At 42.5% G+C, this 25,155-nt stretch overlaps 1 protein-coding gene across 2 annotated transcripts; it reads right to left on the reverse strand.

The window, feature by feature from the left end:
* Nucleotides 1-3,562: 3,562 nt before the first annotated feature.
* Nucleotides 3,563-25,106, reverse strand: mcm3ap (minichromosome maintenance complex component 3 associated protein). 2 transcript variants are annotated; one of them, XM_083921934.1, is made up of 29 exons: nt 24,988-25,106; nt 23,204-24,904; nt 22,554-22,801; nt 22,053-22,134; nt 21,769-21,916; nt 21,476-21,669; nt 21,243-21,382; nt 20,674-20,871; nt 20,196-20,464; nt 19,516-19,678; nt 18,902-19,059; nt 18,262-18,485; nt 17,816-18,051; nt 15,867-15,967; nt 15,600-15,731; nt 14,273-14,386; nt 13,351-13,503; nt 12,203-12,400; nt 11,942-12,010; nt 11,727-11,861; nt 11,430-11,583; nt 9,494-9,758; nt 9,235-9,332; nt 8,048-8,438; nt 7,662-7,952; nt 7,421-7,550; nt 4,721-4,906; nt 4,252-4,402; nt 3,563-4,052 (listed from the first exon to the last, which is right to left on the reverse strand). In XM_083921934.1, exons 2-29 carry the CDS (start codon nt 24,753-24,755, stop codon nt 3,885-3,887), a joined length of 6,348 nt encoding a protein of 2,115 aa, XP_083778060.1. In that variant the 5' UTR covers nt 24,756-24,904; nt 24,988-25,106; the 3' UTR covers nt 3,563-3,884. The 2 variants fall into 2 exon arrangements, with proteins under 2 accessions (XP_083778060.1, XP_083778059.1); XM_083921933.1 differs by having other exon boundaries at nt 23,204-25,101.
* Nucleotides 25,107-25,155: the final 49 nt, after the last annotated feature.

Consider the following 25,155-nt stretch of genomic DNA (forward strand, 5'->3'; position numbering starts at 1 on the left):
GTCTGTGACGAATATACAGTAATTATTATTTAAGTATTTATGATTCTGAAGTAGTCTATTAGCCTGATATTGTGAGGTATCTTTAGGGGCTCCATCTGGAAACATTCACTTTATTCTTACTGTATTCTACCATAGGCTGTTCCATAGTGTTTACTGTTTATACCAGAGGGAATGACACAGTCTAATGACAAACGGAAAAAGATGTAAAGCCTACCGTGTCCAAGCCGAGTGAATGGGCTTCCAGCATGGTCTGCTCTCTGTCTGAGTCCTGATCTTCCACGTAGCGCCAGGTCTGCCTGCCCTCCACATTAGTCAGCCTCCAGCGGCTCAGGTCTGTGGCTGGTTCTGTCCTGTACGGCCCCCCTCGCCTACGCAGGTGCCTTCAGGAACAGCAAGTACTTCAATGTTGGATCATCTGACTATTCAATATACTACTGGATTCTTAAATTTGGCATAGAACGAATATTTTTTTCTGAACTGACAAGATTAAACATATTAAATCAAACCTGTTGTGGAAAATGTTATCTGAAATACCTGGGGGAATATCATTGGAAAATTGCAGCTTGGCTTTACTACCACCGTGTCTTATGAAAGAAGGTTTTAGAAGATATATATATTTATATATTTTTCCACCTGTGTGGGTGTTTAGGGCCTTCAAATGTTTAACTCACACAGGAGTTTACAAAAAGGCTTCACTCGTGGGTATTTCATATGAGGGATCAACCGATATGTGTTTTTTAGGGCTCATGCCGATACCGTTTTTTTTTCATCAGTCTTAGCCGATGACTGATACGGACTGCAGATTTTCTTGAGCCGATGCTATTTTTGTTCCCTCAATTTACATCATAAAAATTACACAATGATGATAACAAATGTTACAACTCTCAATTAAAAAAACAAAAACATTTAATGAACTTAAAAAAGGCGTCTCCAGCAACACGGAGCTGCCTGTGCACGCGTGTCTGTAAATAATGCTGGGAACGCAGTGAACGCAGCAGCCCGCATTAGCCGAAAAAAACGCAAATATCGGCTGATAATATCGGCCGGACGATTTATCGGCCTATCACTATTTCATATAGACTATTTCTTTACTGAATTACCAGAAAAATGCTACATCGTGACAGATGGAGATATGAAATGACCTATAATCGGAATTGAATGTTTTGGCCATATCATCGAGGCTACTATAAAGTCTTACATTGAAGATCAAATTAGAGAACAAATTATCAATACTTGATTTATTCTGAAATATTCTTATTTCTTATTGACAGGGGGCATGCAAATTCTAGCTGATTGGGAGACAGTTGCAGTGGAGGTGTTGCATGTTGGTGAAGGAGGTTCACATAAACATTTGCATTCACCCTTCCATGTAGCTGAACAAGAGGCCCAACTCCTGCTGCAGAAAACATCCCCAAACCATGACACTTCCTCCTCCAAATGGAACTGACTTCTTTACACACTTTGAGTTCAGTCTTTCCCCAGTCCTACGCCCAACATCATGTTTCCATCAGACCCAAATAAACTGAACGTCCTCTCATCACTGAGAGTCACTTTGGACCAGTTCTCCTCTGTCCACACAATCTTCTTGAAATCACAGACTGTGAACGCCCAACCTCTCTCTGATGGCTGAGAGGGTCATCCCTTTGGCCTTCATCTGGACAACCTGCTGTCTCAGGGTTTCTGTCTCCTTAGAGCAGCTTCCCTCTTACAAAGTAACCAGGAGAGCTGCTGTGTCCAGCAAATAAGTAAACCGTCACCAGGTGCAGATTAACACCAATAACTGGGAGGGATCGTGTTCTCTAATTTTGATCACTGCTTTTTTCCACAAAATAAAGGTTTTTGTTGAAGTACCTTGGTTATTTAAAAAGAACACGGAGTACAGCAGTGCTATAGCAAAAGCAAAAATAAATCAAGTATTAATAACTTGTTCCCTAATTTTGACCTCCATTGTATATACTAAAATCTAAAGTACTCATTAATAGCAGAATGGCTCCTGTCACTTGATTATTACTGATGTAGTAGACTTTTGTAGCTGCATGAGGGGGGACTAACTTTTGAACTGCTTTATATACTTTGGGCTGCTTCAACTATAACAATGCATCATAAACTATACTTTGTATCATATAACTACATATAATATGAAATAAAAGGAGGAAGAAGGTAAAAGTAGCATAAATTGAGAACAGTCAAGCAAATGTTCTATTTTCCACTATTGTTTTTAATATATGCAGTGAATTATACTAACTTACTGGATGATAGAAAGAGCACAAACTGGTATACTACAGCTTTCTTTAATTATTTGTTTGATCATTTGTTACAGGTTAGTTATTCCCTCTCAAAGTTTGCGGCGGCTTCACTTTTAAGCACTTATCTTGACCACAGAACTCCATTTTGATACACATATCCCACCAAAGCCTCAAAAATAGGTTGAACCTGACCTGGTCTGCAATACTTTTTATTTGTGTTTTGCTTCTGTTTACTTTGACCCTAAGAACCAACTATTGGATGGTCTGCCCTGCAGGAAAGATTGCAAAAAAATGGTGTTCGCTATTACCCAAGTTTGTGATTTTAAACTCTTTAAAATAGTTTAAAGTTTAAACTCTTTAAAATAGTTTAAAGACAGTAAGTAACCAATGTTCTGACCGTTGTGGGTTACCTGTATATAAACTACTCATATAGGTGGAAACAACAGCCTTCTGATCCAGAATATCACCTATAATGCGAGGGGTGCGTTTCACGGCAGGGGTGCTGAATATGACACAACCCCGGCAGAGCAGACCCTCCAATAATTGCTTCTTAGGGTCAAAGTTAACAGAAGAACAACACAAAAATAAAGTATGGCAGACCATGTCAGCTTCAACCCGTTTAATTGAGCTTTTGAGACGTTAGCTCCCCGACTATTAACTAACTCGCTGTAAAGCACTTGACGCTCAACCTGAGAAACGCGCTCGTATTGTTCAGATAGATAAATGCCACTGTTGGTACTGTACACTTGAGTGGTCTTTAATAGCTTACATGCCCTGTCAAACTTTTCAAAAAGGCTTTAGCGTCATTTCGCACGAAAATTACTTGAACAGGTAGTTATGGTGACATTACCCGACTAATAAAACAAAAATACTCACGTCCCCTCAGTCATTTTTGTGTTTGACAGAAACAGAGTAGAATCCTCCGAATGAATTATTTTTCAGATGTTCTGAAAGCTCTGCCCCTTCTGCTCTTCTCGCGGGAATTGTAGTGCTTTAAAGGAAGCTGTATGTCGCTGTTATGTGCGGTTCACACTACATTTCCCAAAAGACATTGCGGTGCCGTCCGAGGAGTTCTCCTCATGGAGAGACATGAGCAGAGACTCGGCTGTCCAATCACAAACCGCTTGGGCGGAGAACCGGGCGGGCTTACCGCGAGGTCCTCCAATCAGAGCGCTCCTCTTTCAAACACTACACATGTGCTCACATATGGATTCTGATGACCCAATGCCACGGCTTACTTAAACAAATGAATGACAACTGGGCTAAAAGTGACGTTACTTGAAAAACAAAACTTTTATTTAGTTGCTAGACAAATTCATAACAAAAAAATGGTTCAAACGAAAGAAGCCAATCGATGCATTGTAGCTAGTTTAAAAAAATACAAGACTAATGATTTAATACATGTTAAAGACATGCAAGGACGCAGCTCACACACACACACACACACACACACACACACGCACACAATTAAACTAAGTGTAAATAATGTAAAACGATTTTCTTTTAATCTTATAAAAACTCAGCAGAAAAATAAAATAAGACACCCCTCAACAGACTAAAAGATGAGAAAGTGTTGTTTGTCCTCAGTTTCTGCACAATGGCAGAGTCATTTGTTTAGATTTTTCCTTCAACAGTTCATCAGTCATCTACGACGCTCAGCAGACTGCTCAGCTTCAGGCCGCAGGCCAGTTCTTCCTCACGGCTCGCCGTAATTTTTCGCTCAAGTTCCTGCAGTTGCCACGCCATGGATACGGACAGGGTTCTGGGCCGGTCTGCTTTGTCTGACAGATCATCAGTCTCTGGGTCCTGGAAAGTCAAAAGAATGAAAATGCATGAGTACTGCAAATCACGATTGCAACATTTATAAAAGAGTAATTTGCAGCATCATATGAGACACTATTATCTAAAGACACACACACTATTTCTTCAACCAGAATGGCTGTTGGAAGAAGGACATAACTTGTCCCTGGATGACAGGGAGAGGTGGAAGGAAAGGACGTCATACCTGTGTGAGAGCAGCATCTTGAGTCTTGGCTGCGGGTGCATGCATTATTGTTGTGGGCATGGACAACAGAGTGGACGATGGAAGGAAAAGCGGTGTGGACAAGTGGTGCAAGGGCTCACCATCCAGCCAACGCTGAAACTGCTCCATGCTCCTGTAGACGGTAGTGCGTGTTAGACATGATGACACACATATTGTAGATTACTTTTGGCAAATAATAAATGCAAAAAAGCGCCAAGAACTCTCTGTGTGTGGTTAAGTACCATGCAAAATGAATTAACACCGCATTACTAATGTCACAAGTACGAAATAGTGCTCAACATTCCTCTAAATGTCAGGGAGCTGTCACTGAATCCAAGATCCAAAATAGTTTGTCAATAAACAGTGCAACCTAAGAACTTATTCATGCACACTTCCCCTTTCAAAATTCTATAGGCATTGAAAACTTTTCCCAGCAGTGCTATAGCTGTACCTTTTGCTTTCAGCCTTCTCCTCCTCTAAACTCTGGAGGACTTTGTGGGCCAGTAGCTCTTGTTCTGTAGGAGTGTGAGTGATGTCCAGCGGGGCTTTCGGAGCCTGAAGAGGCTCCACCTGACCGTGAAACAACCTCTGTCTCAGGGACAGACTGTTGGGCGTGGCACAAGCAGCTGCCGCCGCCCTGAGGAGGGGAGAGGATGGAGGATAGAAGTTTAAAGAGGAGAGAGCAAAAGAGGAGTACAGTGATGTAGCTGGAAGGTCCTATCATACCCCTTTTCGACCAACCCAGACCTGGTTCTACTGCTGGGCTGTTGCTGGTTCACTGTTGGTTCAACTTGGGAACCTTCTCAGAACCAGTTTGGTTTTCCACAGGCTAGAGAGCCCACTTCAAGCACAACACCAACGGTGAACTAAAACACACTTCTGCTCGCCTTAAATATAATAGATGATTTCGTTTGAGTAGAAAGGTAATTATCTAACAGGTTTTGATTCTTATTAACACTAAATGTAGATGTTAATGTTAGCCTTTGTTGGAAGCTAAAACGCTAACGTTAGCTAGCCTTACCTAGCACAGACTACCAGCAATTGATCAAATTGCAGTTAAAATGAATGATCTTTTTAGGTCTTTACGATTCATGACTTTACGGTCAATGTCAGAATCTAATGACTGCAGCTGGAGCTGTGTTCAATGAAAACTGCCGTTACACCAGACATCTACATGTTTATGTTCATCCGAGTTGTTAATACTTCTATGATTTTCTGAAAGGCACTGTGTTTAATTATTGTGCATAATACTTTTTTAAAGTATGCAAGAAGTGGCGCCGGTTCTAGACCAGCAAAGAGTTGGTGCTGCTCTGGAAACAGTTTTCCTGGCCAAGAGCCGGTTCTTTGGCTGTGGAAACAGGAAGAACCGGTTCAAGACTGGGCACCGGCTCTGAACCGGTCCTCAAAATGTCTTGGTCGAAAAGGGGTCAAACAATGGGACCTCTTCTTGCAGATATGTTGTGTCACATTCAGACAAGGAAAAGGAAGTCAAAGTTGGTTTGTGCATGCAAGGCCGACTTTTGTAATAAATAAATACCATGTTCATTATTAGTATGTGCATTTCCTTAGTAAAAATGTAATTTTGTTATTAATCAAAAAGTTAGGAGACAACTGGGTCAAACATACCAGTCACCACTTATATTTGACACCTAATGCCCATGTGTGCTGGTTTGTGCCTAACCAGCAGAGACCTTGGTCATTAGGCGAGGTTAGCAACCACAGGAAGTACCGTATTTTTCGGATTAAAAGTCGCTCCGGAGTATAAGTCTCACCAGCCGAAAATGCAGAATAAAGAAGGAAAAAAACATATATAAGTCGCACTCGAGTATAATTTGCATTTTTTGGGGGAAATTTATTTGATAAAATCCAACACCAAGAAACGACATTTCATCTTGAAAGGCAATTTAAAATAAAACTAGAATAGAGAACAACAGGCTGAATAAGTGTATGTTATATGAAGCATAAACAACAAACTGAGAACATGCCTGGTATGTTAACGTAACATATTACGGTAAGAGTCATTCACAGAACTATAACATATAGAACATGCTCTACATTTACAAAACAACCTGTCACTCCTAATCACTACATCCACTGAACTCTTTTTCCTCGGTGTCAATTCTGAACAACTCCGCCAACTCCAAAGGTAGACAATGCGCCGCTTAGCTCAAGCATTAGCAGGTAGTGTTGTGGTTTTATGTTATTGCGTGACTATTGTAGTGCGCATTGTGGGTCTCTATGATAAATATCACACACAGAGGCGAGGCTGTAACATGTGCTCTTTTAGTAGCCGCACAACTTCATAAACCACATACAGGAACAATCAGTCACTGCACACACCGAGTGACACAGTCATGAACAGTCGATCACCGAGTGCTCGATCAGATACACCACAGGTAGCATCTTTATTTCACCATGCATTCCTGCCATGACCCGCCCCCGCCGAATTTTGACTGGTTGACGTGTGTGTGTGACAATTGCTGATATACGCCTAGTCTCTTACGTGACTGACATAAATAATAGCCCGGGCATGTGTTAATAATTTCACACATAAGTCGCTCCAGAGTATAAGTCGCACCCCCGGCCAAACTATGAAAAAAACTGCGACTTATAGTCCGAAAAATAAGGTAGTAGTAGGAACTAGGCATGGAAGGATATGAAAATTTCATCTCTCGCCTATCCTGGCCAAAATAATTGCGTCTCACAATATCTTTTATTAGGAAGACAATTAGTCAACTAATCGATCAGTCGACCGACAAAAACGGCCTCTCAAATTATGGGGATTTAATGTTTTTCTCTGTTTTACATCATATTAAACTGAATATCTTTGAGTTTAAGAAAAAACAAGATATCCTTTTGGAGTTTTTGGGTCACTACTTACAGAAATTGAATAGACTATCTGATTAATCAATAAATCAACAAAATAATCTACAGATTAGCCAATAATGAAAATAATTGTTAGTTGCAGCCCTACACAATACAATCGAGTATGCATAAATTATGACTATTTATAAGGGTCCTTGGACCTTCTTAGGCCCCAGTTAGTCAACCATTTAGCTTCACAACAAAATAAAAAAAAAGATGCAACTTGCAACACTCTGATCAGGGCATCTTAAACAAAACGGCAGTGTGGTGTGCCTCAGGGCCTTACCCTTCCTTCTCTTGCTGCTTCTCTCTGTGGGTTTGTCTGATGGCCTGGGTCCACTCATCAGGTGGCTGAAAGCTCTTCAGTGACTCTGTTGGGAGGTAAACCAGGATCTCCCCATCATCTGTCAAGGCATCTTAGAAAAACAAAAGACAAGTCATACATCATTAGCAGGTTCACAAAGAACAAGGGCATCAGTTCTTATACTGAATCACAGTAAAGTAACTTTCTGCAAGACTGTCCTCACCTTCACAGACAGCTGATCCAGGGATCTGCCAGTCTTTAAGCTTATGGTCTATGCAAATCACCAGAATATCGTCCCAAGGAATCTGACTGAAGGCTGGACGCTTGGTCTCATCTCTATCACTCCACTTGCTCATGGTTACCTTGGATCCAGGGGTTCGGGTACAGTGACCCTTTAGCCTGACCCTTTCTAGAAGGTTTTCCAGCCGTGACATTAGGAGAGGCTGACTGTGGCGTGATTTTGGGATCTGGGCAGCATAGCGGAAGATGGAGGAGCAGAGTTCAGACCACGAGTCTAGAGAGGGAGAGAATAAAGGAGGGAATGAGGAGGCAGTATGAAACGATTATTGGTATCTTTACATTTTTCTGTTTCGTATCCCAGCCACTGACCTGTAGCAAACAGCTGCTCCCACTGTGGCAGCTGCAGGCCGAGGATTGCTTCGCGTAGCCAGGCCAGATGCTGGGTAGAGTTCCAGCCAAGGTGAGGGACAAAGTCGCAGTTATCAGGCAGGCAGAACTCGCCTGGTGGCCACGAGAGTCTGCTAAGGTCCTGGGATGACACTTTGTCAGCAATGTGAGCCAGGACGGCGTTGTACAGCTGGATGACAGGCACAGGGTGTTGGGAGGGAAGAAATGTACCAAGCCTCTCCTGGCGGTGGGCGTAAACTCTGGGAGTGAACTCACGACTCAAATTGGCCTCTATGAGCTGCACCAGGGTCTGGCAGGAGAGTGGAAAGTGCGGTGGCGCACGGGCCAGCAGCCAACGTGTAGCCAGATTTAGCTAGAGACACACAACAGGACAGGTGAGAGAGAAGTTGGAGGCGACAGAAGAAATGTTTCAAAACTACCAAATAATCTCCATCAATGATTTTGAACCTCTCTGGCTTATGATCCCTCACAATGGAGGAGGGTCTATTTGGAAAACCGTATCACAGGTTGTATCATAAAATGTGAACATGTTCCCCTTGAAACTTCTCAGACTGTTCTAAATAATTGTAAGACCAAAAAAGGACAAAACTATAGAAAAACAGAAGATGCACAACTAGGTTTTTTTCATCTTCCCTATCTCATTAATTATGTCGTTACCTCTCAGTGTCCCACTCCCCGAATCTCCCCTGCAGTGTGTCAGAAAGACTTTAAATTAAATGTATTCTAAGCCTTGCCATCTGTGACAGCACCCACCTGTCACTCAAAGCAACCACACGCTTAATTATGCAGAATTTTAAGCCTTAAACAGGTGAGTTATATAAAATGCACAGCTGTAATGAATGGGGAAATCAGCTATAGAGACTAAAATCGTTTCCTTTACTAGGCTGTAAACATGTTTATTTGTGCCGCATGCATGAGGGTCTATGCGGATTTGCTCTGTTTTGGAGCCCGTCTAAAGTGCCATTCCAGGAACTTCAGTTTTTGGCACCTCCACGTTGGCTTCATTTTTCAACCCCGAAGGTTGCTGCTTGTTACCGAGCAACATCAAAATTTTATTTTGGTCCAATATTCACTAATTTTCTCCTAAGTCTAGACAAAAAAGTATTAGTTACTCTGCAGGCGTGCATGTGCGTGTGTGTGTGTAATACCTGTTTGGATCCCTGTAGGTCACTTGTCGTCTCTGGTATGAAGAAGAACGTGTACTCTGATATCAGGCCATCCTGGACCAGTGTGTGCAACATCAGGGCTGGAGGACAACACACCATGAGTGGAATAGTACAGGATTCAGTCATTTTATCACCTACATTTAATTCATGCTATCCCAGATTGGGTTTGTTTATTGTCTTGTATGCTTTGGGTAGACAAACAAGAAAACTTATTGATGTCATTATTACTGATATTAATTACCATCTTCAAGTTTCTGTGTATCACCAGTGCCACACTCGGGCCCTGGCACCAGAATAACCAGAGGCAGCGGGCAGTGCCAGGTGTTGGCTTGCTGTAACTGTTTGAGCTGAAGCAGGGCTGACAGCAGAGGAACATCCTGCTCACTGTGCCCAGGCTCCATCATGGGCATGGCGGGGAGCAACACAATCAGAGCTCCTGTCCCCTGGAGCTCACAGCACTCCTCCGTTTTGGAAAGACCGTCTTCGGTCAGAGGGCCTCTGGATGCCTGGGAGACACCATGAAGAAGACTGGTAAGAAAACCCCATGTGACACAGTGCTCCGCCACAGCACATCATATTTTAGTACAAAAGCATTTCTCAATACCAACGTGGGTTATCGTTAAGTCTTGATATATAGTGCAGGCAGCACATAGTTGTGTTTGTGAAGTTAATGTTGAGCCTGCGGTGTTTATCAGAAAAGATGAGCTATTTAGGGCTGATCCCGAATTGCAGACTACTCAACGACTCCAAGGAGCCTGGTTAGACTGCCAATCTCACAGAATCGTCACAGTGGCAGAAAATGTGGTCATGAAACAAAGGACCCTTCCATTCAGGCGATATGGGGGAGTGAATGTCTGCTTTTACATAGAACTGCTTGGTTTATCCCAATAAATCACGGTATAAAGCATATTTTTGAAGAATTCATCATGTCACAATATGAAATTTTGATATCACGATTATTGCCAGAGGAAATATGACAGATATTTTTCAACATCATGGAAGGAAGAATACGCAGAAGCATTCTTTTTGTCCTGTCCTGCAAATAAAACATGTAAGCCTATTTTACATTAAAAATAGAGGATTCTGCACATACTCTGATATACGATATCTGGAGTTACATCCAGGTATACACTACATATCCCCACAAGATTCAAAAAGTAAACAGGAACATGTTATGGACTCCTCCAGCCCAGTTTCAACTGTTTTGGTCCAGCTTAGTAACGTTACATTCACTAAATCAGTATTTCTTTTACCTTGAGCATAAAGGGGTGGATGTATATCTCCAAGATGTTGGAACAATATCCAAGTGTTTGGACAGCACGCTTTGCAAACTAGATATCCATCTTCTACAAGAACTCTCTGCTCATTTTGGAGATCCAAAAATGCTCATAAGCTGCCGCTGTCTTTTTTGACAGATATAAGGCTGAAAAGTCAGTTCCCTCCAAGCCCCCACCACAGCGACTTCCTGGTTGATCCAATCAGGAAGTGCCAAAAACTGCAGTTCTCCGGGTGGCTGCTAGGAGCAGTTTGCACAATAGAGCAGTTTCTCATTGACCCCCATGTTAAACAGGCCGTTTTCACAGCATCATTAATCCTATTTAAGGCCTGGTACAAAAAAACATTCTAGTCTGTATGTTTAGGTCATATCTCCATGACAACACTGAGGGGGTGATTTTTTTTGTACCAGGCTAGTTTTTATTTTATTGGAGGTTAAAGTTTATGAATAATAAGGGCCGTGGCCTCTTGAGTGACAGCTAGCTTCTGGCCCTCACTTCTCCTGGGAGGTAAACGTCAGCCAGATGGACGTATCTCCCTCCCCCCAAAGTCTGACAAGATGGCGACTCCCGTAGGCGAGTACGATTGGATCAAGTTGAGACAACAGACCTCGATGGGAATGCTACGTACAACGCTAATGCTAATACAACTCTCGTACACACATGAAACAAACCGGCTCACACACACGTTACATGACTCGAGATATCAGTTTTCACAGTGCAACAATGCAGGAATCAGGACACCATAAATATATGGTAGCTTCTACAATTCTTATGGTTATTAAACTGTGACATTATGTAACCTTGGTTACAGAACAACCAGTTAATCCCAACATCCTTAGTTGAATACACAGTCTGAAAAACAGATTTGTTGTCTTACTTTTGTCTGCAATTATGACTCACCTTGATGCTGATGTGGACTTTGTGAGTGTTTTGTCCTTTATCCTGGAGTGTGTTGGTGACACAGAGGGTCTGCAGTGTGCCATCTAGCTGCTCCTCCCTCACATCTGACAACTTACCGCCACCAAGCTTCACCTCGAGCCAATCTGATAGGATCCTGGAGACGACACAATGACAGGTTCAGTGAACACTAGGCGGCCTTCATTGACAAGAAATGTCATTAAATCGGAAAAGTAATCAAACATCTGCCTGTCACAACTGTTGATACTGTCCTAGTCATATCAACGTGCAGCTGCTTACCTGTCTGCCGAGCTGGCTACACTCTCGTGGTCACTGGGTAGGAGGAGAACAGCTTTCCAGAAGATTCGGTCAGGTGGGTTGGGGATATTTTCCGTCACCAGTGCAGGCAGGTCGAGTGGTGCCCACACTGTCTCACTGACAGAAAGACCGAAAAGAGGTCAAAATGCTGCTCTGTGACAGGGACCACTGACTGAATAAATGTACTCACGACTTACTCGAGCAGCTGCTGATAGTAGTAGTGAACTCTCATCTGGTGGATGGCTTCTTGTCTCATTCTCAACAACCTTAAATACAAAACAAGTTTCATTATTAATGAAGGAATGAAGTCACACTTATCTGAAGGCTGACAACTACAGACTACTGACTGTACGGACTACTATACTGTCGCTAATACACTGTCAAATATGTTCACCAGTTTTTCATTAAATCAATCGTCATTCCAAAGACACGTAGAAAACTACTGGAAATGAACGAACCTGGTGCTAGAAAGGGCCAGTGTCCCGGCGTTTCCCAGGTTGACCAGACCACGGGCCAGATCTGCTATGGAGGGCTGTGCAGGGGCGCTGGGAGCCAGAGCCTTCAGTTTGAATCGAGGGTCCACACAGCAAGGAGCTGCAGGGAAACCTCTCATCTGTCTCTTCAGCTGCCGACGGACTGCTACCACATCACGCCACCTGATGGTTCAGATGAGAGGAGGAAATAAGAAACTGGTAATACATTGTAAAAGGGTAATTAAAGGCACAGTGGGGATTTTTGTGTTGTTCTATGAGGCGCTCCATAGTCAGTGTATTACCTACAGTAGATGGCGGACGACGACATGTGGCGTGTGCCTCACAGTCAGCTCTCACTGAGTGGACAGGATAATACGAGCGCTGTCGATTTTTGCAAAACAATCAAAAGGCTCTACGTGCACGTTTTTTTTCTAAATCAGAATGATTTATGTTGTTTTATCGGAGCAAGTGTCAGTTTCAGTGAATATGATCATACAAATGTTGCCGACTGGGACTTTAACCAAGTAAAACATTCATCAAATTTGTCATTTGGATTAGTAATAGCACCTTTTAGGGGCTGTCACTAAAACTGTTTTCAAAACTAAGCTGAAAGTTTTTGCCTACAACTGAACACATACTAACCAAGGGCCAGTCAGACAATAACTGCATAATAATAAATGTTCATTTATGTTCAGCAATTTTGTGTCTTATTTCGTTTTCTTATTAAATAGTTCTGTTTTATAAGATGCAAAAACAACAGCAACAGGATATCTATCGGCATCAGTCATTAAAAATCCATATCAGGGGACCACTACTTGGCCTGTTAATAAGAAAAATAATTGATATGGGGCAGGTAGTATAGTATAGTACTATAGATAGTAGGGCAAGACCGATATATTGGAGTCATGTTGGTATCGTCCTATATGTGCTGATATGAAAATTCATTTTTACAGAACATGTCATTATGTAGTTTGTCCAGCGGAGTTTGGTCAGCAACTGTCTGATACTGAACATAGAGTAGTGATCTGTTTTTATTTAGTTTTTTATTTATTCTTTATGTGCTTAGTGTTCATTTCTAGAGTTGACAATGTAATACATAGTCCCATAAATCCTATATTGGTGCTGTTTCTTACCTTTTGATGTACTTGTGGATGCGTTGCAGCTCAGCTTCAAGGAGGTCTTCAACCAACAGAGCAATGTCTGCATTCAAAGTTTCCTCCAATAAACTGGCACAGACTTGCTCTGTGCATTTAGCAACACGGTTTGCTTTCTCATCCACTGCCTGTCTGTACAAGGGAAAAAAAAATGTTTTAAAGTCATAATCCGTAACATTAGAGATGTCTTGTTTCTAGCGGCTTCTTTGGCAGTCAGATGTAACTGCAGGTAAGCCTGTTCTTTCAGAGGCCTCTATCTTGTCACGTTCACTGTAGGTATGTGTGACTTTTTTTTTTGCTCTTTTGTTAACTTTACTGAAACACATTCACCTCTCCGTCCCCTAAATGTTCCCCTCTTAAATCCATACACACAAATTCCTCACACTTCTGCCCTTACTACAAGCCTGAAGTTAGAATTTCCTGATTTCCGATTACAACTGAACGCAGCATACCCAGCACTGACGAGATCCACTGGCAGACCAACAGCTGTCAGCAGCGTCACTAACATGGCGGCACATTTGCATTTAGCCCGGGAATGTCTCCACAGATACACAGATTGTAATACTCAGTAAAAAGGTGCTTTAAACAAGTATTTTCAATAGCTGGTCATATGATCATATGACCCACTATTGAAAACACTTGTTTTAAGCACCTTTCTATCACCATTGTTTTAACTCACTCTTTAATAGATAGTAACGTAAAAGACAATTAAATAGATGAAAATCTTACGGATTTTATCTTTAAATGTAGTGAAATTAATTTGTGAAATGAATTGTGTCACTCGAGGATATTATAAGGCATGATATTCCTCTTAATGTTTAGCACCTTATTATCATTTAAGTGGTTTTGTACCATCAAACTTCACATTAGACCACAGTAGAGTTGAGTTTTAAAGCCTTACTGGATCTCAGAGGTGGCAGTCTCCTTGATGGTCTCATCTAACACTTCGCAGATGAGCTCTGTGCAGAGAGAGAAGCTGAACTGAACCAGGAGGGCCTCGTGCTCCTGCCTCCTCCTGCCACACACAAACAAGGAAAAAGAAATGGGGGTGAGCTTTGATAATCACTTGAAATTGGCAAGATCAGCGATTGATTGATCCTGAAGCAAAGTATAAAGAAGTTGCTACTTTTTTAATTATTTCCCTTTATCATATTTAACTGTTCCAAACAACCTGATATGGTCACAGGGAACGTTTTCTGTGGGAAATAAGATTGTTATGCAGCCCAATGCTGGATGTAACAATCTGAGTGGAAGGCTGAAGTGTAATTCCGGCGCAAAATCATCCCATGGTCTTTTTCAGCACTTACATACATCAAATAAGCCATGGAGACGTTTTTTTTCGTTAAACAACTATTAACGGAGAAATCCCGGACAGTCAGCCTGTGAATATTCTCATGTGTCCAGGTCATCGTTATCCCCAAAGCAATTTCAGTCAGAAGCAACTGGACTTGGTTATTTGTCTAGGAAGACGTCCTGGCACCAGTCCCAGCCAGGTCAGTTGCCCTTGACTGAAATTGCTTTGGGGATACCGGACAGTCGAATGCGGCTGTAAAAGTAAAAGTAATTAGTAAAAGTAATTAGTTCAGGGCAGTACAGTGAAGGCGTTAAAATGGCTTCTTAACCATTAATACTGCTCAAAATAACACCAAACCTCTGCAGTAGCATAATAAGAGTCCCTACACAGAAAACAAAGCATCAACAACGTCGTTAGTGAACCCAGAGTTTATTAAAAGAGTGTTTTAAAGACTTACCTACTGGCCCCTGTACCAGCTCCTCTTATAATAAAGTCCATTCAATTGGATTACCAAAGTCAATCCCAAAGGAAGGAGCCCATTTGTACTTTGTTTTCTGTGTAGAGACTCTTCTCATGCTGCTGCAGAGGTTTGGTGTTATATTTAGCAGTATTTGTGGTTCAAAAAGACGTTTTAATGCCTTCACCGTACTGCCCCGAGCTAATCAGTGTTAGCCACTCCCCAGAATTTCTCCTTTAATAGTTGATTAACAAAAAAAAACAGTCTCCATGGCTTATTTGATGTATGTTAGTACCTAAAAACAGTTATCCTGAATATGTTCGTTTTTTTTAACCTTACAAACTACCAACTAATACGATGATTTTGTGTTCTGTGTTTTGGGTCAGAGGAGAAGATGCTGTCCCCATTCTAACCGAGTGCACTGATAAAATACAGTGTGCTGTGTTATAATCTGCAGGTCACTATCAGTAGACCAACCTGGCTTCTTCAAGCTTGCGTTTCTCCTCAGTGACACGCTCCAGTTCCAGCTTGATCTCTGTGGATGACATCTCCCGCAGCATCTGTCCCAACACCTCCCCGACCAGTGTCTCCACCTGCACACCGCTCTCCCTGCAGCACCAATAGGAGAGCATGTTAGTCATCATGAAAAACACCTAGAGGGGGCTGGATCCCCACTGCATCTACATAATGTAAACAAATACTTAATGATAACTGCAGTTGGATGGATAAATCAATTGAACTTACGCAAGAGCCGTTGTGGCATAGCTGGCACCAGCATCAGCTACCTCCCTCACTGCTGCTGCAACCACCTCTTCAATCACACCGTTGAGTTCAGCCATGATTTCCTGAGGAGAGAACACAACAGCACAGTAAGTTGTATGCACGCCAAAAACTAAAAGGACAGTTCAGTGGTGCTTTAGTTAATACAGACTGAGACATTTCTTGAAATAATGCAACTAAATGCAAATCATGATTATGTTTTTATTATCCAACCATTCTTTTCACCATTAATCGTCTATAAAATGTAAGAAAGTAGTTAAGAATGGCCACCCCAACTTCTACTTAAGCCGAAGGAGCCATCTTCAGTTGCTTGCTTTGTCTGTCCAACAGCCCAAAACCCCCAAATATTAATTTTACATCCACATAATACAAAGAACAGCAGAAAATCCTCACATTTGAGAAGCTGAAACCAGGGAATGTTTGCAAGAAAATGTAACAATAATCTAAAGACTAATCAGTTGTTTAAAGTGCAGGGTTTGTTCAGTTTTTTAGAAGCTTTTAAGGTACCTAAACCAAACCAATCAGACTCTCACGGCTTTTATCTTAAAATCTAAATTGTAACTATAAATGTAATTGACAGTACAGAACACTGCCCCCTTTTCATTTAAACATCCATGTCAGTCAACCTAACTCCGGTTCGGTCTGGTGTGAGACACCAGGACACAACAAACAAGTATGACAATGGAATCTTTTCATGTAAAATATTAAAAGATTTGAAGTTAAAACAATCTGACAAAACAGGAAAATGCCACATTACATTGAAAATCAATAGAGATGCACCGATCCGATCGGCGACAAATGAGGCCGATCCAGTCATTTATTTTTTTTATCAATATCAGTTACTGCGATCCAGTCATTTGTTAGCTGCTATGTTTTATATTAAATTAGATTTTGAATATCTGTTTGCACTAAATGTTTACATCTTACTTCTGTTTATTTTAACAAGTTAATTAAGCCATTGTTTGTTGGGTTTCAGACAGGTGCTATATTTGATATTACATTTGAAAATATCTGTTTGCAGTGCACTTTACATTGAAGCGTTATTTATTTATTTTTGCTGCTTATTTACACGGTTAGTCGGTAATAAATAATATGAAGTACATTTATATCTGTGGTAATGTGTTAAAATTTTTTTAACAAGGCTAAATGTTTATGTCAAGCCTGATGCCTTTACTCACATGGAGAGGAATATGCTTCATTCATTCAACAGTAAGATCAGATCGGTGTGGGGTATTGGCCGATACGCTCAGCCCAGGTATCGGTATCTTATTGGAAAAAACTGTATCGATGCATCTCTAAAAATCAAGCCTTTTTCAAGGAGTATATTCAGGGTTTAAGCACTTTTAAAGCATTTCAAGGTGCTATATTTTCAAGTTTTTCAAGCAACTTAAAGCTGAGATAATTTACATATTTATATACTGTATGTACAGTATATACAGTATACTGATTCTTGAACTACTCCTTCACAATTATTGAGCTATTAACAAGAAAAATTGACAAGTTTCATGTTTCAAATTGTGTCATCTGTTTGTAAGTAGAATTGGCATCCAATACAACTTGCATTTCAAGCCCTTTATTCAAAAGCTAAGCACTTCTCAAACCTTAAAAACACCACATTAAAATGTAAGTGTAATTTATATCCCTAGCCTTGAAACCGAATGGTTAAAATTAAGCATTTCCCAAACTCGCAAGACTTTCAAACCTCTGCAAGTAGCATAAAGATGAAAGAAGTTCCTCATGTACCGAGGAATTGTCCTTAGCCGCTTACCGTGACTGTTTCTGCATGTGTATGTTGGGGAAATGCTGGGAGTTAAATTACAACTACAACGCAGGCAATTCAGTGATAATGAACTAGTCCTCCAAGTGAGACATATAATTTGGTCTGAGATAAAGAGCCGAGAGATCTTGCCCACCTCATTGCTGTGTGCCGGCTGAGGTTTGGGTGGAGGTGACGGCGGTTTGACAGGCTGAGGTTGAGATATGGGCTGGAACAGCTGCTGGCTGTCTGCTGGTGGGGCCGTGCTGGGATACACTTCACTGGGCTCTCCTGTCTCATCTGCAACAGCTGGAGGAAACCCAAATGTGGTGGGCGTGTCTGGAACGACCACCTCGCTGGGGGGTGCCTTCACCTCCACCTTGGCAGCAACAGCTGAGACAATTAAGACGCATTTCAGCTGTTAGATTTCAACAGATTACACAAACACACAAAATTTCAGCAGCTCTACAATAAAATGAAACTGATCAGATAGTTATTAAATTAGGGCAAACGTCAAGACCTATAAAAAACAAGATGAGACACTTTAATTGGAGAAATAGAAGCTATTTGCCAGGGTTAAGACCAGGAAAAAGGAGCTGATACCTTTAAATTGGCTAGGAGTGGGCTCAGCCAGAGGGCCTTCTCCACGGTACTTGTTCTGGGAGTCAAAGCTGGAGATGGCAGTGTGACGGAGAGGGCTGGGGAGGGGGCCTCCGTTCACCACCTCTCCAATCAACACTGTTTTCTTTGCGAGGATGACTTCTGACTTCTTCTGGGGCAGAGGCAGTTCTGGCTCCTGAAATGCTAACCGACTCAGATCTACCACACTGTGAACAATATGAATTGAATATATTAATACATGTATTTTCTAGTGCATGTATAGCAGTGACTCAGTGATTGTTAACTCTACTGAGGAGGTTAGGTATTGGTACTTTTTGCCTGGATTTCTTTATATAATATATTTCATTGAAACATGCAGAGAGTATCACTAGCACCATCATGTGGCTGCCTATGAAGATGTTACATGTATATCTTCACTCTTAACTACTTTTATTTTTATCTTATTATATCATTTTTGCCTTACTTTGGTTATGTAAAATGATGTGTCCCGTGCTAGTAAAGCTCATTTCAATGTAATATATAATTCTGCAGCTGCAATCAGGTGTCCGATTACAGTTTTTTCAAAACTTTAATATCAAATTTAGCCACTCAGATGTCTGTCAGACCACAGGCAGACACTCACCCATCGTTGACATTAAGACCGAACTGCTGGATGAGGTCAATCGCCTCTTCAGAGCTGCGGAACATTAACATCCGAACTATGTCTTCAACTGGAAACGGAGTGGATCGTGGACCAACGGTGTGGGCCATGTTCAAGATCTTCAAGGCCTTAGTTCGGACCTGTACCCACGCGCACACACATTTGAAAGAACATAAATATTCAAACACTTAAACATTTTCAAACATTATTTGCATTAACTAAAGCAGCAGTTGTACGGCCTACGCATGGTACCAATAGGCATACGACAGCATTATATACATATATACATAATCCGGCAGTCCCATGTTACACAAACCATTGCTCAACCCTTCTCTAACACCTTTTAACTGCACCCCCTTCACTATGATTGATATAGTTTTGATACAATTCACCATATACACAAAAATACTCATATTTTCTCACTCATGAAATTCCTAAAGAGTAAGCATGCATCCAAATGAGTGAGGGCACTCTAGACAAGTTGAAGGTTTTCCAAAATAACTAGTTTGTGATTAGGCACCGGCTCTGACACGGCCCTCAAAATGTCTAGGTTGAAAAATGGTCTCATCATTAAGGCGAAGGCGACTGTTTCTGACCTGATTGAAGTATCTGTGTAGGAGGCAGCTGGCGAGGTAGGAGGCTCCTTTCACCAGCTTGAAGAAGCGCACAAAGTTGTTGCTGTTGACTGCAGTGAATGCTTGCACTGCGAACTTCACCTCGGGGGAATTGCGCACCTCGTCACGGAACTGCTGCACTTCACTGTGTGGACATGAGAGGAAGTACTTCTTTAATGTATAGAATGCACACAAACATGCTCCACACACTAACAGCTTAAGATGTATAAAATCATTTGAAGGAACAAATAATGTGCACATAAACTTCCAGAAACCTTCCATGGGAAGTTAAGCTGAGAAATTTGGCAAATTTTCGGAATGTATGTGGTCCAAGGTCTCAGTGTGTGGTTTAAATAATCTTGTGCTCTGGGTTCAGGGTTCTAGACATCATCTGTGCATGTGATTGAGGAATAGAAGAGATATTCTCAAGTGTACTTGCATGACATCTGGTTGTTTTAGTCAAGATTATGCTAAAATATATTTCCCCCAACTATATTTAAATTCCCTATTAAGGGCTAACCTTCCATTTTTTAAATTCCAGGTGTATTCCTGTTTATTCCTATAAATTCCTGTTAATTCCCATGAAAAGTTTCCACTTTTGGAAATATCAGGAATTTTGCAACCCTACTACCATTTGTGTATCTGTGTTTCTATGGACTGACCGTAGGATGTCACCATCGTTGAGCTTCACCAGCACGCTGTACTGACGAAACTCTGCCTCCAGGGGGCAGTAGATGTGACGCGTTGCCAGGTCCTGGTACATTTCTTTGAGACTCTGGAGGCACTTGGTCATGTTCTCGTTGTTGATCTTGGCGTCAAAGGCTGACATGTGCTCCTCGCAGAGGTGGTGAGCGCAGTGCACATGGAAGCGTGTGCACTTCTCAATCAGAGACACAGTGTGTGGGCAGCACAGGTGCTGCTGGATGATGTCCTGGGGAGATAATAAAGGTACGGCCGGGATTTGACATTAGTCTACAAAATGGTGCCAAAACTGTTTTTTAGTTTTGTTTTGTTGTTTACAATCCACACATGTGCATTTGTCTGTGAACTAACAATCTACTTGACAACCAAACCATGATTTGTTTGAATTCACACAACGTTAAAGCGTGATTACAGCTAACCTTTGAAGCAGGCCCTTACCTTGCGGATGCCGCGGGTCCTGTTCCAGACAAAGTCATACCAGTCGCGGTAGTTGTCGTGGCCCTGGTCCATGATCTGAGTCACCAGATAGTCCATGGTCATGCTGAGCACAGGCAGGGGGCGCAAGTCGTGGGGCAGGGGCTCTTCCTGGTCGGCTGATGAGCGACTGTACTCCTTGATGGCTGCTGAGTGATCCACCTAATCGGGGAAAGGAGGCGACAGTTTAATTTTTTTGTGTACAGTGTCCCTCCTGTCTTCAAAGTACCTGCAAACTGCCACTCTATTTGTCATCAACAGACATACGTACAATGTGATCTTATTCCGCTAATGTACTTATATGCAGATGGACCCAAATAACCAATAAATGGAACTAGATAAATAAAAAAAATGGTTTCCTTAATTGAAGTGGAGAAGAGCAAGGGACCTGTATTGCAAAAGCTTACAGATTACATTTTCAAAAACTGTCTGAAACCTAAGAATACCAGAGACATCATGTACCATCTCACAGTTCTGTTTTAGCTGAAAAGCTCTTCAGTCTGAATGTGTAAGATAAGCAATAAGGGCGTTACCATTTCAGTATCCGGGATGACCTCGAATATGCTCAGCTGTTTCCGTGTTTCCCTCATGTACCTCTCTTTCTCTGGACACATGTCAGGACACGTCCCCACAAACACCTTAGACAGGTCCAGGTCCGTCCTCTTGGGCCGACCTGAGCAGACATATTACGCACACAGTTACAATGCCTCTCTTGGCTTAAGCCTCGTTATTGGCTTCAGTAGACTGGTGTGTGCGGTGGCTATACCTTGACGCAGGATCTTGTCCCTCTGCTCCAGGAGTCGGAACATGTCCTCAGAGGTCTCAGCCACCTGGCCAATGAGGTGGAGGAGGGAGGATGGGACTGGGCACTCGGAGCTCTGGGCTTCTGCGCTGCTCTCTTTCTGGGGTTCGGTGTCAAACTGCAGAGACTTGGCTATTGACGACTTCTTCACTGGAGAACTGACGCATGTATGACAGATGTGAGATGAAGGCATTACAACTAAAGTTCGATCTAAAACAGTGTAATAATGACAAACACTGTCATAGTGCAAGTGTTACCTGTGGCTGAAGGCCATCAGGCTGCTGACTGCAAGACCTCTGGCTGCAGGTTTTCTGAGTGGGGAGGAAGCCGCCTTGGACTCTGTTTCCTCCTGACTTTCTTGCTCTGCCTCGCCTGGTGCAGGTCTGCTTCTTTTGTCCCCTGGACCTAATGCACGAAAAGCAATATAGTGACTCACTGCAAGGAAGGGAACGGTAATATTACTATAGCAGAACTAGGCCTGTTGGCTGCTAGCAATTATTTCTACATTCATTGAATTTTCATAGTAATTTATTGTATTTACTCTGCTTCTTTCTCTGCCATAAGAGAAGGAGTTCGTGTCTATGCAGTTGTTTGCCTTTCTTCTTTGCCTTAGCTGCCGATGCCTGAAAGAGTTAACAGTGACAGAAAATAATAATGTTGGTCTTCATCGCAAATACGCGCCGTCACCTTTTGCTTGTTTCACAAGGCAGGATTAGTAGGTTAGCAAGCTAACTTTTGGGGATAAACTGAGCTTGAAATGGGAAGTGATGCCACAAACTAATCCTGCAATAAGTGATAAAGAAATGAAGATGTCCACACAAATAGCAGTTGAAATGAGTGCTCCAATCTGGCCATATAAAACAGGAAATATCAGATCACTAGCTAAAACTGAGTCATGAATAAAGTTTACAGTGCACAAAACACAAAGCTGTTTGAGGACCAGACAGGGAGAATAAGGTAAGTAAGGTGAACTTAAGCTTCAATGCTGAGTTAATGTATCATTCATTCATTCATTCATTCAGTTAATGTAAAGTTAACTCACATGATCATCAAAGTGTACTATGGCCATGTTCTTGCCAGGCCGGCAGAAGATCTTACGGACTTTGGCGAAACGACCAAAGTGCTTATCGAGGACGTCCTTCCTGTTGAGGGCTGGAGGCACGTTCCTGCACTGGATGGCGGTGCAGTCGGTGGGAGACAAGCCGCCCAGGCTGTCCGAGCTATCGCTGCGTACGCTACGTCTCACAGGGGTTAGGGGGCCTAAGCTTGAGTCTGCGGCTTTTGCTGAGTCTAGAGAGGTTTGATAGGTAATAGGCAGAAAACAGGATGAATATATTCTAAAATTGCAATCCAATCTCTTTGTAAAAAGATATGTGCTTGAAATTTAGTAGGATGAATATTTGTCTGCGTTTCTGTACTTGTACCTAAACTTACATTATAGTGATTTTCATAGCAGATGTAGAATGGACCGAAATGCATCTGTGCATATTTATTGTTGTCCCCAAACAATCTTGAGGATTGTGTGACAGGATTGTGACAGTGTGTAAACACATAAAAATATGGGTACTATAAATATTTAGGGGGAAAAATGGTCAATAAGAAGTAAATTCGACAATTCATTCAGGGAATTAAGAGCTGTTTAATAATGATTTTAAAAACGCAGGTAATACATGTATGCTTGATACAACTCACCTGACTCTTCAACTTTTTGAGGCTCATCTCTGGTCAGTGCTTGCCCGGTGGTTATCGGAGCAGATAGGTCTTCACCCTGAGCTTGGACGTCTTCCCTCTCTGTCTCCTCCCACGTTGATGCTTGCTGCTGAGTCTCGTTTGTGGCCTCTCGCCTCCCTGGGTTAGTGGCACCTCTACGAAGACCACTTAATGCCCTACCAAATAGGCCAACTGGTGGGCCACGGGACCGCATTAGGGGCCTCTTTGAAGGATGTCTTGGTGAATCTGCTTCGGCTGCAACATCTCCCTCCTCCTCTCCTATGGCAGGCTTCTCTGGGCCAGTACTGGGGACAATTGGATCTTCCTTGCGCTTGGTGCCTTTGCCAAGTCGTGCAAATACATTTGTGTCTCCAAGACTCTCAAAGTTGCTCCCTTTCTCCTCTGCAGCAGTCTCTGCTTTGGCTTTGGTGTCACCAAAAACTGAGGGCTGACCAAAACTGGGTGCTCCAAAAAGGGATTTTGCCTGGGGCTCGAGTGTTTTGGCTGAAAAACTAAAAGACGATGGGGTGGTGGGCTGGGTGTTGGATGCTTTGGTACTGGAGCTGGAGGGGGCGGCTGGCTGGGAGAAGGTAAACTGTAATGTGTTGGAAGGAGCGCTGCTATTGCTAGTTGTGAGTGGGTTGTTTTGAGCAGAGATAGAGGGGGCTGCAGCTGGCTGTGAGAAGCTGAAACCCAGCTGCCCAGTCGGAGGGCCACTAGGCAAACTGAAGCCAGTGGTGGTAGTGGTGCTGCTGCTGCTATTCATGGTGCTGGAGCTTGTCTGGGATCCACTGCTGCCAAAAGGTGAGCTGGACATTGAAGTAGTTTGAGGGTTAGCAGGCTCAGGGCTGGCACTGAAGATGGGTTTGAAAAGTGCCTCATTGGCTGGCTTAAAACTGTATTCGGATGAGCCGAAGCCTCTGCTCTGGGTCACACTTAGAGTCGTGCCAAATACACTAGTGGTGCTGCTGGTAGATGATGGCTGTCCAAACACAGACTGTCCAAAACTCAGTGGCTGAGGTTGCCCTAAGGCAGTGGTCGAGCTAGAACTCATCTGGGCGATTCCAAACCCAGGGGGTTGTCGGCTAAACCCTTGTGGCTGTTTGACAAATCCTGAACCCTGCCCAAATGCGGACGGCTGCCCGAATGAAGGTGTCTGGCCAAAGCCTGAACTCTGGTTCGATCCACTAGTCTGTCCAAATGCTGGTGCAGTGCTGCTACCAAAGCCTGAACTGCTCATTCCTAATGACTGCTGCCCAAATGCTGGAGCTTGGCTTATTGTAGTCATTGAGGGGGACTGTGTCGACGATTGTCCAAAGGCAGGGGTCTGTCCAAAGACGGTATTTCCATGAGATGCAAGCTGATTTACGGCAGATGGCTGTGTAAACGCTGATGGTTGCAAAAAGCCCATAGGTTGGGACTGATTGCTAGAACTTTGTTGTCCAAATGACTGGAACATACCCATCTTCACAGTGTTGCCTGGGGCTTGGAAAGCTCCACCTTGTGGGCTACCAAACGGATTGGATGGATTCATGGCGCAAATATTAGCGGGTGTTGAATATCCTTTGTAATTTGTTGAAATAAACTTTTCTCATCCATGCACTTCAACGGCATACATGTGGTGCACCTTTCCCGTCTCTCCAGTCCGGTTTAACAGCCCAGCAGGTAGAAGTAAACAGAACACTGTGAAGATAGCAACGAATTCAAATACATGGCTCGGCCGCTAGCACAAGCTAACGCCACAAACACTGTTTAAGTTACCTTACCTTAGCGTGGTCCATTGCAATTAAAGTTATAGTTTTGACACAACAACAAAAAACTAATAAAATACTTAAAAGAATGCACCCTAGATACGACAATTTGTGCTCCCTATGTTGTTGTTTTTTGGTTCGGTTCTGTTCATTTTCCTACATCCGGTTCCGGTCCGACAAATC

Source organism: Echiichthys vipera, assembly GCF_963691815.1.
Source record: "Echiichthys vipera genome assembly, chromosome: 10".
NCBI lineage: Eukaryota > Metazoa > Chordata > Actinopteri > Perciformes > Trachinidae > Echiichthys > Echiichthys vipera.